Genomic DNA, 16992 nt, shown 5'->3' with positions numbered 1-16992 from the left:
TTGATGTGTAAATGGTGTATTATGAGACGTATTTTGTGTTGTTTGTGCATTCTATTTCTCTAGGTTCGTACTGGTATGGTTTGGGTGTGTTTGGAATGCATAGAATGCTGTTTTCTGCAGGTTGGGGTTTCTGAAATTACCGGTTCGCGCCGCGTGCACAGGGAGGCGCCGCGAACAGGTGGGCAGAATGCCAGGAAGTTGTGATACGCTCAGGTCGCGCCGCGTACCTATGTTCGCGCCGCGAAGGCGTAACTTTTTTCTCGTTTCGCGCCGCGTGTGGATGTTTGCGCCGCGAACAGCTTGGCAGAGAGTCAATGAATTTTGGGACGCTCAGTGCGCGCCGCGAACGGGTGATGGCGCCGCGTGCTGTTGGTGTTTTGAGATATTTTAAAAATTCAAAGATGCATAACTTTTTAACCGTTGGTCCGTTTGATGCGCCGTTTTGAGCTAAACGAACCTTGTAGGATAATCTATATGATGATGATTGATGGGTTTTTAGAATGATGAAAATACATGTATGCTATTCTTGTTGAGTATGAAGATTGATGCAAATACGTGTATGTTTTGTGTATGATGGTTATGGAATTGTAATTGAATGATGTTAATATATATGAACATACTTGAATGATGATGATGATGTTGATGATTGATGATGATGATGGCATAAGTATGTTATATATGTTGCATTCATTCATGTTCATTGATGATACTATATCCATAAGGGTGTGTTGGATCAGTGAAGGGCATGATTCCCATCGTGTGGAATCTGTGCTGGCAGGGCCGTATCTTGGACGATGTTGGATCGGTCATGGGTTATTCCCATTTGATGATGATTGATACCACATGCATAGTGTCAGTTCATACATATGCATAATTTATAACATGATTGGATGTATTCCAGTGTTGTAAATATTAATGATGTATTGATTTTGGTTTGCTTGTTGTGAATGTCTGTTTATGAAACAATTGGGTGAATGATACAACTGTGATGTGTTATGGCTTTATAACCTTATAACATTTGTTAATTATGATGAGACTCACCCTTACATGTTGTCATTTTCAGATTGAGGATAGCGGCTGTTCGACTCGGTGAGGATTAGCTCATGAGTCAGTGTTTTAGTAGCGTCAGGTGTCATGCTCTGATAGTTGTAACACTGGGGACACGATTGTTTAGAGTTTATGATTATGACTCTAGTTATGTTTTGATGTTTTGAAGGATAAGTTTTGAAGATGTTAAACTTAGTCCGTTTTTTTGATAAATTTCCGCTGTGTTAACATGAACCGTTTTAAATTATGATGATTACCTCAGTGAATGCATGACATGACTGAATGATGTTTATTTATTATGAATTGTGGCACCCTTATTTCATGTACTCTAAATAATTGTTTTAAATTGCCGCGGGGTTAGTAAGGGGTGTTACAATAGTGGTATCAGAGCATAGTCGGTCGTTATGACCAGAGTCTTAGTGTCAGTTTTGCTTTCCTGTGTATGCGACTAGTAAGAGTTAACTGTCGATACTTCTGTTCTGATTAAATTGGTTGTGATTTAAGCAGAACAATGGCTGGAAGAGGAGGAAGAAACGATGATGCTATCGCTGAGGCTCTGGGCATGATTGCTGGTGTGCTGGGAGGAAATGCCAATGGAGCTGCGATCGGTGCTGACAGGTAGCTGAACAGTTTTCAGAGGAACAATCCTCCCTTGTTCAAGGGTACGCATGATCCTGAAGGTGCTCAGAAGTGGCTTAAGGAGATCGAGAGAATCTTCAGAGTCATCGATTGTGCTGAGGATCTGAAAGTGAGGTATGGTACTCACATGTTGTCTGAAGAGGCTGACGACTGGTGGCTGACTACCAGGACTGAACTGGAAGCTGATGGTGTGGCTATTTCTTGGGCTGTGTTCAAGAGAGAGTTTTTGAGAAGGTACTTTCCTGAAGACGTAAGGGGTCGAAAGGAAATTGAATTTCTGGAACTAGTTCAAGGTAGCATGACAGTACCAGAGTACGCTTCGAAGTTCGTTGAGTTGGCAAAGTACTACGTTCACTACAACAATGATGAAGCTAGTGAATTCTCGAAGTGCGTCAAGTTCGAGAACGGTCTCCGCGATGAGATTAAGCAGGGTATCAGATATCAGAGAATCCGGAGATTTGTAGACTTGGTGGATTGTAGTAGGATCTTCGAGGAAGATAATCTCAAGCTGAAGTCATCTCACTCTCGCGAGCTAGTTGACAGGAAAGGGAAGAAGCCTATGGATAAGGGTAAGCCATATGGTAGAGGTAATCCAAAGACTAGTGGTTGGAAGAAGCCTAGTGGAGGAGACTCCAGTGCTTTTGTCAGGTGCTATATGGCAACATGGGATGATTCTGAATCAGAATCAGGATCAGACTCTGAAGGAGAGCAGGCAAACTTTGCGCTGATGGCGACAGAAGATGATGGATCAGAATCTACATTAGAATCAGATTCTGAAGAGGTATTTTCTGAACTATCTAGAGAAGAGTTAGTTTCCAGTCTAACAGAGCTTCTTGAATTAAAAGCTCATCTTAGTATCAAATACAAAAAGCTGAAAAAGCAATTTGAATTTGAAACTAAGAAGCTTGAGTTGGAAAATTCTGAATTAAAAGAAAAAGTTTTAAAATTATCCAATAATGTTGGATCTCCTTCTGATTCAGAAAAATCCACTCACAGTCTGAATCATATTCTGAAAGAATATGATTTAAGTTTCAGGAAGTTCTTATCTAGAAGTATTGGCAGAAGTCAGCTAGCTTCTATGATATATGCTGTGTTTGGGAACAAGAGAGTTGGCATTGGTTATGAGGGTGAAATCCCATACAAGCTTGAATCGGTGGATGATATGAAAATATCATACAAGCCTCTGTATAACCAATTTAAATTTGGCCACTCCCATGATATTAAGCACACATCACATGCACAAAGTTTTCACATAACACACACCAAGAAGCATGTGACACAACCTAAGAAATATCATGGAACTCAGAATAAGACGTATCATACTGTTCCTCCTGTTAAATATTTTGCTAAACCCAAGTTCAATCAGAACTTGAGGAGAACTAACAAGAAAGGACCCAAGAAATTGTGGGTACCTAAGGAAAAGATTATTCCTATTGCAGATATCCTTGGCGGCAAAGAGGACAGAAAGCAAAATGTCATGGTACCTGGACTCTGGGTGCTCGCGACACATGACGGGAAGAAGGTCTACATTCCAAGACCTGGTGCTTAAACCAGGTGGAGAAGTCAAGTTTGGAGGAGATCAGAAGGGCAAAATCATTGGCTCTGGAACCATAAGTCTTGGTAACTCTCCTTCCATAACTAATGTACTTCTTGTAGAAGGATTAACACATAACTTATTGTCCATAAGTCAATTAAGTGACAATGGTTATGACATAATCTTCAATCAAAAGTCTTGCAAGGCTGTAAGTCAGAAGGATGGCTCAATCCTATTTACAGGCAAGAGGAAGAACAACATTTATAAGATTGATCTTTCTGATCTTGAGAAGCAGAAGGTGACTTGTCTTATGTCTGTTTCTGAAGAGCAATGGGTCTGGCACAGAAGATTGGGACATGCTAGTTTGAGAAAGATTTCTCAGATTAACAAACTAAATCTAGTCAGAGGACTCCCAAATCTGAAATACAAATCAGATGCTCTTTGTGAAGCATGTCAGAAGGGCAAGTTCTCCAGACCTGTATTCAAGTCTAAGAATGTTGTTTCTACCTCAAAGCCGTTAGAACTCTTGCACATTGATCTGTTTGGCCCAGTCAAAACAGCATCTGTCAGAGGGAAGAAATATGGATTAGTCATCGTTGATGATTATAGCCGCTGGACATGGGTAAAGTTCTTGAAACACAAGGATGAGTCTCATTCAGTGTTCTTTGAATTCTGCACTCATATTCAATCTGATAAAGAGTGTAAAATCATAAAGGTCAGAAGTGATCATGGTGGCAAATTTGAGAACAGATTCTTTGAGGAGTTCTTCAAAGAAAATGGTATTGCCCATGATTTCTCTTGTCCTAGAACTCCACAGCAAAATGGAGTTGTAGAGCGAAAGAATAGGACTCTACAAGAAATGGCCAGAACCATGATCAATGAAACCAATATGGCTAAGCATTTCTGGGCAGAAGCAATAAACACTGCATGCTATATTCAGAATAGAATCTCTATCAGACCTATTCTAAATAAGACTCCTTATGAATTGTGGAAGAACAGAAATCCCAACATTTCATATTTCCATCCTTTTGGATGTGTATGTTTTATTCTGAATACTAAATATCATCTTGGTAAGTTTGATTCTAAAGCACAAAAATGTTTCCTTCTTGGATATTCTGAACGCTCTAAAGGCTACAGAGTATACAATACTGAAACATTGATTGTAGAAGAATCAATCAATATCAGGTTTGATGATAAGCTTGGTCTTGAAAAACCAAAGCAGTTTGAGAATTTTGCAGATTTTGATATTGATATATCAGAAGCAGTAGAACCAAGAAGCAAAGCTGCAGAAGCTGGCAGTCTCAGAAGCAATGGATCAGAAGATCAAGTTGCTGCATCTTTAGAGAATCTTAGGATTTCTGAAGAACCAACAGTCAGAAGATCACCTAGACTTGCATCAGCTCATTCAGAAGATGTGATCCTTGGAAAGAAAGATGATCCCATCAGAACAAGGGCATTCCTTAAGAACAATGCAGAATGTCAATTAGGTCTTGTTTCTTTGATCGAGCCAACTTCTATTGATCAAGCTCTAGAAGATCCAGACTGGATAATTGCAATGCAAGAAGAACTAAATCAGTTTACAAGGAATGATGTATGGGACTTGGTTCCTAGACCAAAAGGATTTAACATCATCGGTACTAAGTGGGTTTTCAGAAACAAGCTAAGTGAGAAAGGTGAAGTGGTAAGAAACAAAGCCAGACTGGTTGCTCAGGGTTATAGTCAGCAAGAAGGGATTGATTATACAGAAACCGTTGCACCAGTGGCCAGGTTAGAATCTATTCGTCTATTAATTTCTTTTGCCACTCAACACAACATCACTCTTTATCAGATGGATGTCAAGAGTGCCTTCTTAAATGGTTATATAGATGAAGAAGTTTATGTTCACCAACCTCCTGGTTTTGAAGACTCCATGTCTCCAAATCATGTTTTCAAATTAAAGAAATCATTATACGGATTGAAACAAGCTCCCAGAGCTTGGTATGAACGTTTGAGTTCTTTCCTTCTGGAAAATGATTTCACTAGAGGAAAAGTGGACACTACTCTCTTTTGTAAAACATTTAAAAAGGATATTTTAATTTGTCAAATATATGTTGATGATATTATCTTTGGAACATCTAATGCTACACTTGGAAAGGAGTTTGCTGAGTCTATGCAGGCTGAATTTGAAATGAGCATGATGGGAGAACTCAAGTACTTCCTTGGGATTCAAATCAACCAAACTTCCGATGGAACCTATGTTCATCAAACGAAGTATGTGAAAGAACTTCTGAAGAAGTTTAATCTTTCTGAAAGCAAAGAAGCCAAAACTCCTATGCATCCAACATGTGTACTGGGTAAGGATGAGGTAAGTAAGAAGGTAGATCAGAAGTTGTACAGAGGTATGATTGGATCTCTTCTATATCTAACTGCTTCTAGACCTGACATTCTCTTTAGTGTTTGTTTGTGTGCTCGATTCCAATCAGATCCAAGAGAATCTCATTTAACAGCGGTTAAGAGAATTCTAAGGTATCTGAAAGGTACTACTAATGTTGGTTTAGTTTACAGAAAATCTAAAGATTACAACTTAGTAGGATTCTGTGATGCTGACTATGCTGGAGATAGAATAGAAAGAAAGAGCACTTCTGGAAGTTGTCAATTTCTTGGAAGTCATCTAATCTCATGGTACAGCAAGAAACAAGCTACTATTGCCCTCTCAACAGCAGAAGCAGAATATGTTGCTGCTGCTGGTTGTAGCACACAAATGCTATGGATGAGAAGTCAGCTGGAAGATTATTAGATATATGAGAGTAACATTCCTATTTTCTGTGATAATACTTCTGCTATATGTTTATCTAAGAATCCTATTTTACATTCAAAAGCTAAACATATTGAGATTAAACATCATTTCATAAGGGACTATGTTCAGAAGGGTGTTATATCTTTAAACTTTGTGGATACAGACCATCAATGGGCTGATATCTTTACAAAACCCCTTGCTGAAGATAGGTTTAAGTTCATTCTGAAGAATATCAGTATGGATTTATGCCCAGAATGAGAAGATGAGAAGATCTTATGTATGAGTATCTTCTGAAATGAAATTGGATTTTTTTTAAGAAGTTCTGATTGAAATCAATTAGAAATTGTGATTCAGTTATTACTAACGTTTCATTGTCTAAGTTGATTCAGAATCTCTGTAAAAGCAAAACAGTTGTAACTGGCTATCCAGATGGTAAACACGTGTTCATTTTTTTCTAGACAAGCGTGCGTGCAGTTGAGGGGACGTCTACTTAGGTAACTGTGCAAATCTCGTCTTTTGTCAGTATTATCTCTCCTCACGTCAAATAACATTAAATGCCATTCATCATTTCTTTTATTGTCCTTTATGTTTTTATATCCGTCAAACGTTTCCCTTCCCTAGAACGTTTTCCTTCCCCACATTCCCTCTATTTATTTCTCCATTTCTTTGCATTCTTCAAATCAATCTTTGTGCTCTCGCTTTCTTTCTCTCACTTTTCTATGAATATCTTTTGCATAAAACCTAGTTCATTCTTCATCGATCTAGCGTTTATCATGAATCCTTCGCCTAGTTCTCTTCATCAAAACTTTAAACCAGTTGAAGAAACTAAGTCTCAACAGTGGCTGATCTATTTGAATAGAATGGATGGAAGGGTTAATAGGCTACAGGATGAGAAACATATCTCGGGATGGCATTCCAAATTTTTCTCAAGTCAGAGCTCTTCTTTGATGCTGTTATCAACATCTGTCCAAAGGAAGAAGACTTTCTTGAGATATTGGATGAAGTTAGGTTCCAATAAGGACTTAACTTCTATGTTAAGGGAAAGCCCATCTGAGAATACGCTCTCTCCTGGTGAACTGTTCTCAGTTCCTCTTTTGTATTCATTTACTTCTTTCTCTGGGAGCTGCTCAAGCATGCAGAGTTTCAAGATTTGATGACCAAGCAAGAGCAAGAACATCGCTGGGATTCATGATATGCTGGCTTAGATTAGGACTAGGCTAGGGTTGTAGTCTTTGTGTCCTTGTAGTTTTCTTTGCTTTTTGCACTTGTGTATCAGCATACATCTTTTGTAATCCTACTTGGTTAATCAATGAAAAGTTATTTATGTTTCTTTCCTTTTGTCTCTTGCTTTACATCTGAATCTTTTATGCTTTTTGATGTTATGACAAAAAGGGGGAGAAAATATATGATAAATGATCTGATTAATATTATCAGTTACCGAGTAAAAAGGCTCCACACATTTACTAACAGAAGCTGCAAGCTTCATATGTTTCTAAGTTGTGTTGTTGCAGGAATCAAAGATTCAAGATCAACATAAGAAGCAACAAGATGAATCAAGCTCTTGGATTCTTGAAGCAAGCTGAGTGCTAGGAAGCTTCAGAATCAGAAGCAAGAAGGAAGAATGATCAGAAATTCTGATATTAGAATATGATCCAAATCATTGTCTATATGCTCTGATACATTGTCTATTGGATCTGACATATTCTATATGGCTTATATGGCTCTGATACATATTTTGTGTTCTGATACACATCTTATGTTCTAACTCATTCATGCTGACTTTTGTCGTTCAGTTTTGTTCTGTAACATTTCAGGATGTAGAGATGCTCTGATGATGCTCTGGTACATTCAACAATATTCTGATACAATCTAGCATGAAGTGATGTAAGAAGAAATTCAATGCTCTGAAGCTATCCGAGGGAAGCAGAAATTAGAAGCTGTGAATGTTCTAAAAGATCCAGAAAACTCAAGTTCTGAAGCTGTCCTAAATGGAAGCATGAATCAGAAGCTGTGAATGTTCTGAAGATCAAAGAAATTCAAGTTCTGAAGCTGTCCTAAATGGAAGCAGGAATCAGAAGCTGTGAATATTCTGAAGCACTGAAGTTCTCATGGTATCACGCTCAGAAGCACTTCAAGGCCAGAAGACAAGAAGATGCTATGCACCAAGCTGTTTGACTCTGATGATATTCAAATATTTTATTCAAACATCAGATCAGAAGAAAGTACAGGTGGCAGGCTACGCTGACTGACAAAAGGAACGTTGAAAGCTATTAAAGGCAACGTCAGTAGACACAGCGTGAACAAGGCTCGAGGTAGTTGACAAAAGCGTGAAACATTAAAAGCAAAGTTGTACGGAACACGCAAAGCATTAAATGCGCCCAACGGTCATCTTCTCAAGCACCTATAAATATGAAGTTCTGATGAGAAGCAAGGTTAACAACTCTGAACCAAATTCTGTGAATGTTAACTTGCTGAAACGCTGTTCAATTCAAAGCTCAGAAACTTCATCTTCATCAAAGCTCACTACATTGCTGTTGTAATATATTAGTGAGATTAAGCTTAAACGTTAAGAGAAATATCACTGTTGTGATTATAGCTTTTAAGAAGCATTGTAAAACTCTTATTTGATTACATTAATTTGTAAGTAACTAGAGTGATCAAGTGTTGATCAGGATACTCTAGGAAGTCTTAGCTTGTGTCTAAGCAGTGTAATTAGAGTGATCACGTGGTGGTCAGGATACTCTAAGAAAGTCTTAGCTTGTGTCTAAGCATTTGTTCCTGGAGTGATCAGGTTGTGATCAGGATACTCTAGAAGACTTAGTCGCGGACTAAGTGGAAAACCATTGTAATCTGTTGAGATTAGTGGATTAAATCCTCAGGTGAGGTAAATCACTCCGTGGGGGTGGACTGGAGTAGTTTAGTTAACAACGAACCAGGATAAAAATAACTGTGCATATTGTTTTTATCGTTCAAGTTTTTAGACCACACTTATTCAAACCCCCCTTTCTAAGTGTTTTTCTATCCTTCAAAGTAACTTTCAGGTACATATTTAAACGTAAAGTAACTTTCACTAAATTTGACAGCTAAAAACATCAATTCTAATTTCTACAATTTTGAATCTGTAATAAATAAAATAAATAAACACAGTGAAATTACCGAATGCATAAGCAGTAGCTGAATTATACTCATTCCTCACAATCTTATCACCATCAGAATACCATGAGATCTGGTCTCCTCTCTGATACTCTCTTTCACTGCAGCCAAACAACACCATAACCAGAACGAAAATCAAACTACATAATCAAATTTGATATCAGACAGAAAGAAAAAAAAGCCAAAACTAAACAAAAATTCACAATTCAGTTTCTCTCAAATTCACAATAAAGGATTTGATAGAATGATAGTTGATACCATAAAATAAGCATATTTAAGCATTACCTCAATGGTCTAAACTGAATCATCACGGAAATGCGATCTCCAGTCGAGGAAGAATCCTGAGACTCCGCAATTACCTCTTCCATTGTAGAAGAAAAACCTTGAGCATCGTAACGACTTAACTCATTTTGACCACAAATCGTTATGGATCGGCCAGTGAGCTCAGCGAAGAAAAAGCGACATAAGAATGAAATAGTTTCATCAAATGAATCATATATGAAAGGCTCACTTGAAACCAGATCAAATTTTTTCACAAATTTTATATCAGAATATATAAACCAGGAAAAACCATGACACATAAACCAGAAATACATATACATTGTAAACACGTTAAAATCTGATATGGTATTCCAAAAGAAAGTTATAATAAAAAGAAAAGATATTACATTATTCACTCTTTAATTTTTTATTTAACCACATTGTCTGCTTCTTAAAGAATCACTTGCCAAGTCATTTCATGTAACTCAATAGGAATTGAATCCTGTTGCAGTAGTAGGAATGAATATCATACATGCTTTAAAAAAAAAGTACCACAAATAAAGGCTTAAGGATTCAATGGGTAAATTTTAAAATATCTAAAAACCATTTGTATCATTGTACTACATTATATTATATATATGTAATAAACAAAGGGCCATCATGCTATTTAGTCAGTATCTTATGAAAATATTGCCCTGCCTGATATATTTTTTTGAAATGCATAAAATATATACTCTTGGTTCAACATATATTGATAAAAAGTGTCAAATGAAAAAGTGAAATATAAGTGATACACCTTTTTTTTTACAGTTTTGAAGAAACTTATTTGTTTACTACAAGTTATTCAATTAAACCCATAACGATACACTTACCAAACAACACATTTGCCACTACCATTTTATATGAACACTACATGATACTGAGAGTGTGTGTTGCACCCCAAAATTTGCCCTCTTTATTTGAGCTATAAGTTAATAATGACGTTTATTTCGTCATTCAAAAATGGAAAAAATAATAAAGAGTTTTTATGGGTTTAAGAAGAAAGGTGAAAAAATGGTTTAAACAGTGGAAATACGAGAAAATTCGCAAGTCATACTTGGAAGGTGGTATGAGAAAAATTCCCGCGTTGTCCTGACTGTTTTCACGATATCTACAACTTTCGTGTTCGGCTCGGAAGCCAATTCTTTGAGAAAGGTTGCCAGATTTGCAAATTACTTGAGGTTTCATAGTGAAAAACAATGCTGAATGTAGGGTTTCGGACCTCGGAAAATTCATATCTCCTAATCCGCTCGTCGGATTCACTTGAAATTTAACTGGAGCTCCGTACCATCATTACCAAGATTTCGTATGTTCAGACCGAAGGCCAATTAAGCATGGAAAATTCCCAGAATTTTAAGGATCGTCGCATTGTTTCGGTAAAAAGTGTGTTTTCGAGTGTGTCGCACCGAGTTTGAAAATTCATAACTTCTTCGATTTTTATCGTATGAAGTCCATTCCGGCGGCATTTTCTCAGAAATTTCGTTAGCTTCGTTTCTTCGTCATACATGCTTGTTAAGATTTTGAGCCGAAGATGGAGTTTTATCGAGTTCTTTGAGCGGTACTCACAAAATTCTGCACAGTCGCACCAGATAAGTCGGCGTTTCTCGTCATTCAAACGCGCATAATTTCTTCATCGCTTATCGGATTGAGGTGATTCTCGCGGCAATGAGTCACAAATTTGGTCATCTTCACAGTCGCATTGGCTTCGTTCCGGAATTCAGAGCCGAACCGAGTTTCCTTAAAAAACGAGCCAAAATAAGACGCACCGGGGGCAATTTGGACATTTCGCGTTGACAATAAATAAACATTTTGCTCTTCACAAATCAGGGGGGACTCTCATAATTTCAATTCACCAAATTTGTCACAAACACTTTCTCTCAATTCTCTCTCAATTTTCATAGATCAAAACCACAAATCACATAAAACTTCCATCAAGATTCATCAATTTTCCTCAAGATCAAGAATATGGATTGAAGAATCAAGATCGGAAGTTCGAATTTCTCCTCCTCTTCTCCTTGCATCTCGCGCGCCCTCACTCTCTCTCCCTCCAGATTTCGTTCGAGTTCGTGTCGCGTTTGTGTCGTGTTCGCATTCGCATCGTGGTCGTGTCCGCGCTTTGGTTAGATCTTCATTCGGTAAGCTTTCGGATCTCGAACTAAGTGCTTAATTGTTGATCTACCTCTTGTTCTTGATTAATTGATAATTGATGATGATTGATCGGTGAATTTGTTCATACTTTGTTCGAATGTGTCGTGTTCATGTGAATTGTGTTTGGATTTTATGTTGATTGCATATAATTGTTGCTCGTTGATGATGAATTGTGATATTCGTGTTCGAATCCGTGATTATTGGATGATCTTGTGTGCTTAATTGTTGATGTTCATGTATGTTACTTGTGTCGCACTCAAAGTGTTTGCACAAATGCACGTGTAGTGCTTTTGCTTAATGTTTGCCTTGCTTGACGCGTCGCACTTAGCATGTTTATTGATATGTGACTCACTTGATTCGCGGATTTACTTATAGCATGAATTTTCAATGTTTGTTTGCTCTAATTTCAAGTTGGAACGGTTTTGGATTGAGTGCGAATGGCTCCGGAGCCTTAAAAATGCATAAAAACCTGTTTTGCTACGCCAGGAACCGGGTTGTCCCAGGCGGGAACCGGTTCCCACTCAATCCAAAATTGCTGGTTTTCTGTGTTTTAGTACCAGGAACCGGGTTGTCCCTAGGTGGGAACCGGTTCCTGCGTTGTTTTTCCCCTCTGTGGTTTAGTACCAGGAACCGGGTTGTCCCTAGGTGGGAACCGGTTCCCAGTTTTCTGCCTCTGTGATTTAGTACTAGGAACCGGGTTGTCCCTAGGTAGGAACCGGTTCCCAGTTTTCTGCCTCTGGTTTTTAGTACTAGGAACCGGGTTGTCCCTAGGTGGGAACCGGTTCCTGTGTGCAAATTTTGTGTTTTTCTTTTCTAACTTCAAACTTGCATAACTTTTCGCTCGTAACTCCGATTTTCACGTTCTTTATATCGTCGGAAAGCTTATGAGACTTACTATCTTGCTAGATGTTTTGTTTTCATTAATTTGTAGGTCATCCGTGTTTGATTTCTCTTTGATGTTTCATTATTCATTCCTTGTTTACATTACTTGTCCGTTTCCTTTTGTTTTATGGTAATAACGCAATTCCGATTGCGATGCTTGTTATCTCTAACTTGTGTGCTAGTGTGCAAGGCTCTTGGATAGTCACCGATCGGAACTTATTACTTGTGTGTTCCGTTTCATTTACGGGGTGCAATCACATTCACTCGTATCGTGTTCTCATCCGGGAGACACGATCACTATTACTTTATATCTGCTTGTTTGGTTTGCTTGTTCCTCTTCCAGGTGTATTGTGATCATGCTTGATGCATACGTTGATCGTTGTGCGCTTTTGTGGCTAATCGGTGTGCTGACTATTTGCTTTTGCTTTGCTAGCTCGCTTGCGGGATTCTACTTTCTTCGCTTTGCTTCGCTTTAGTTTACGGATCATCATCCGTTTGGTATTGATCCCGTTTCGTTTTATTTCTCTCGCACTTTATCGCTTTACCGCATCATCCTTTAATATGAGAAGTAGGACCTAGACATGCATCTGGCCAAGCCCTCGAAAGAGGCTCTGTTTTTGTTGGTGTGTTTACATTTGTGCTTTGCGGCAGGGAGTCACGGTGTAATAAGTCCTATATGGCACTCCGTTAAGTCCTCATTGAAAGGCATGCGGTCAAGGGTTCGTAATCAACCCCCGCCTAGTCTCATCGAGTCTGTTTGGTAGGCGCACGCCCCGCGTTGCTTGCTTCCGAACGTGCAAAAGATCTTGTTATCGAGTATGTCAGGTAAAGGGTTCATGCAATCGGACCCCCGCCTTTCCTATAGCTCGCGTCGCTCGACGTTGATGCTCAGTGTACGCACGCACCGTTTTCCTTTATGATCCGTGACGACTTGGTTGCTGAGAGGGGTCCGCCCTCTTGTCTATGGCCCGATCATTTTCGCGAGGTCTAATGCTTGGTTGACTTGGGTTGAGCTGCTCCCCTTGGCTATGGCGGGACCTCTTTTCTACCACTTGGCCAGTGCCTTTGGTTTGTTTGCTTCACGAGTGGATGCTCGCTTGTGTGATATTATTGTATGCTTCCCCTTTTCCCTCGTAGGTTGATAGCTTAGCTTAGATTTGCACCCTTTGTATGATAACATTAGGTAACAAGCTTTCCCCCTTAGCTTAGGTCTTCCTCATGCATTCTTTAAAACACAAACCACACTCTTTGATTTTCTTTTCTTAAGAGCTTGTTATTTCCGCTCCATTCCCAAGCATAAGTCTCCAAAGGTCGAGCAGCGGAGTGTGAATGTAACTCGTTCACCTAAAAAACACAAAACAAACAAAAATTAGTTAGCCGAGCTACGGTAGCTCTGATTCTGCAAAACAGATACGTAGGCAGTGGGGTAGGGCCCGTGCGAGCATAACACTTTCTTTTCCCTACATTTTGCATTCATTTTAGTCCAGATTAGTGTAGTTTGCTTACACACCCATAGATTTAGACACATGCGTGGATACCATCGAGTACGATGGGCGTGAGGGGTGCTAATACCTTCCCCTCGCGTAACCGACTCCCTTACCCTTTTCTCTGGTCGTGAGACCGTTGTTTTGTTTTGTGGTTTACTGGCATTCCCTTCCTTTTCAGGATAAATATGTTAGTGGCGACTCTGTCAATTTTCGCGGTAGCGACAGCTGGCGACTCTGCTGGGGACGTCTTGACCTGTTGCTGGTCCGGACTCAGCGAGTCGATCCTAGCGCTTGTATGTTTATCATTGGGTGTTTTTATTGCTTTGCATATTTGCCTGTTTGCATTGCATTCTATGTGCGCTTTTACTTTTCTGCATCATATTCTGGACTGTCTGGATCTCTGTCTGTTGGGTGGGTGTTTCAAGAGGTAAAAGGCCCAATACCCAGGCTATGTGTGAACCATAGGAACCCTAGGATAGAGTGGGAGCATGGTTTGTCTCGAGGTGTACGTCTCGGGATGGACTATGTGACCATGAGCAGAGTAGTGGTTTCAAACGGAGGTATTATCGTCACCCGCTTACGCGCTGTGATGATGCTTACCTTCGGGCGGACCGTATACTGCGTTTCATGACCTTACCTTGGCCTAGATTTTACCCGTGAGCGGGGCGGGAATCAATGATCATTTAACAGGTACATTGTTGGTGACCGCTGTTCTTGTTCGTGGGTTACCGTTGTTCTTGTTCGTGGGTTACCGTTGTTCTTGTTCGTGGGTTACCGCTGTTCTCGTTCGAGTGTACTATTGGTTCCTGTTCGTGGGGTACTATGGTTCTTGTTCGAGTGGTAATCTGTGTTCCATTCCAGTGTGTTATTGACTATGGGCTTTGGTTCCGTGGATTGATATTCCGTGTTCCGTATGGTATACCATTTGAGGCCGAACTTTTGGCTTTGTATTATGTGTGTTACCGGCAGTCTAGAATGCTTGGTGGGCGGCAACAAGTCCCACCACTTTGCATCATAGCATATTTATTTCCAAAAGAAACGCAAAAAAAAAATATGTATAACAAGCATTTGCATGTCATGTTTTCAGGGACATTCAAGAGTTCATTCAAGTTGAAGATGGATACTCCCATTGATACTGTCAAGGAAGCAAAGAGACATACGCACACCTACAGCTTCTTCCGAGAGCCATTGACCGCATTAGAGGGTTTGAGTTCGTTAATGACCGCTTTCTGCCTGAAGAGTTTCACGGATAATTATGGGAATATTTTGACTTTGTTGGAAACCGTGGTTGAGACACCTGCTTTGCAAACTTTGATGCAATTCTATGATCCTGAAATGAGGTGTTTCACGTTCCAGGATTACCAGTTGGCTCCGACATTGGAAGAGTACTCTATCATTCTTAATCTCAAGGTAAAAGACGAAGTGCCATTCATCGATGTTCCAAAAGAAGTGAATTTCAAGTTGATCGCTGCCGCTCTTTATTTGAGCATAAAAGTATCTGATAATTGGAAGTCGAATGAAGGTGTCTCAGGGTTCTCTTTGAAGTTCTTGGTGAGAAAAGCTAAAGAAGAATTTAAGAAAAAGAATTGGAACGCGTACAATGCATTGCTTGCTGTGGCTATTTACGGGATTGTGATGTTCCAAAATGTTCCCAATTTTGTAGGCTCGGCCGCGGTACACATCTTCATGGGAAAGAATCCTATCCCTACATTGTTGGCCGATACTTATTATGCTGTTAATTCCCGATATGAGAAACGTGGTGGTGCCATCACTTGTTGCCTTCAGTTGTTGTTCATCTGGTTCCTCTCTTTGTTGCCCAGCAAAGGACCTTTTGTGAAGACAAGGGATACGCTCAAGTGGACACACAGGATTATGTCACTTACTTCTTATGATATTCAGTGGCAAAAGTATCGAATTAACGTTTCTGAAGTGATTGTTGGGTGTGGTAAGTTCGATAATGTTCCTTTGGTTGGTACTAGAGGTTGCATCAATTACAATCCCGTGGTATCCTTGCGTCAGTTGGGGTATACGTTGAAAGATAAGCCGGCGGATCACTTGATAGCGGAGACAGTCTATTTTGAGAAGGGGTCGGATCCAGAAAAGTTGAAGGGGATAATTGTGGTTTGGAAGAAGATCCGTAAGCATAACGGAGCCCATTTAGGGAAGAAGGAATCACTCGCTTTGACACCGTATGTTGAATGGATTATAAAACGGGTTGGAAACTTGTTACTGCCATATGATAGGGTTGCACCACTTCAAAAGCAACCTCCTTTGATTCTATCTGAATTTGTGCCAACAGAACTTTACAAGGATGCTCTGGTTACCAACTACAGGTTGCATGAAAGAGAGCAAGAGACCAATTTGAAGTTCTTTGAAGAGAGAGATGCAAAGATGAGGTTGATGCACCAGCTCAAGCAAGTCGAAAGCGCAAGTTCAAGTCAAGCTAGTACCCGGAGGCGTCCCTATGAGTTGCTAGAGGAAGATTTGCACCACAAGCAGCAAGAGTGTCTACAGTTACAGAGATCAGAGAGTAGTCTCAAGAGGCAGAAACGGGATTCGGATAAACAGCTAGCAGAAGAGAAGGCTAAGACTGCTCGACTTGAAGAAGAACTAAGAAGACTCCGAGCCCAACGGAGAGGAGATGGAGGAGTTCATTCTGTTGCCAGACGATCCTAGCATCACTGTGGGGTGGATCTGTTTGATCCATGATGGTGGATTAGATGTTTATGCTTGACATTTGTCGCCCATGTCCAGGATTGTTGGATGGGGTCGCATTTTGATGTTCTGGATTTCTTTTGTATGCCTTATGAGCACTTTGTGACACGATTATGTGTTTTATTTGTATGAACTCAAATTCTCAGTTATGTTGGAATGAAGTACGCTCAGTTTGCTGAATTATTCTCGTGTGTGGATTGTTGTTCAAATATATTCAGTATCAGGGTTTCTATGTCCTATCTGAAAGTGGGATGAACTCTTGGATACCTGAAAATTGACAAAAATTTCATGCATATCATTCATATATCATA

The 16992-nt window shown here is 39.6% G+C and overlaps 1 protein-coding gene across 1 annotated transcript; it reads left to right on the top strand.

Moving 5' to 3' along the window:
• Positions 1 to 15082: 15082 nt before the first annotated feature.
• Positions 15083 to 16642, top strand: LOC131628483 (uncharacterized). The gene has a single exon (XM_058899323.1). It carries the CDS (start codon positions 15083 to 15085, stop codon positions 16640 to 16642), a length of 1560 nt encoding a protein of 519 aa, XP_058755306.1.
• Positions 16643 to 16992: the final 350 nt, after the last annotated feature.

This window comes from Vicia villosa, unplaced genomic scaffold (genome assembly GCF_029867415.1).
Source record: "Vicia villosa cultivar HV-30 ecotype Madison, WI unplaced genomic scaffold, Vvil1.0 ctg.000456F_1_1, whole genome shotgun sequence".
In the NCBI taxonomy this organism is placed as follows: Eukaryota; Viridiplantae; Streptophyta; class Magnoliopsida; order Fabales; family Fabaceae; genus Vicia; species Vicia villosa.
This window is presented reverse-complemented; position numbering and strand designations above follow the sequence as displayed.

What these genes read in the sequence shown, in the direction of transcription:
- LOC131628483 (XM_058899323.1), top strand. Translation starts at nt 15,083, where the DNA reads ATGGATACTCCCATTGATACTGTCAAGGAAGCAAAGAGACATACGCAC.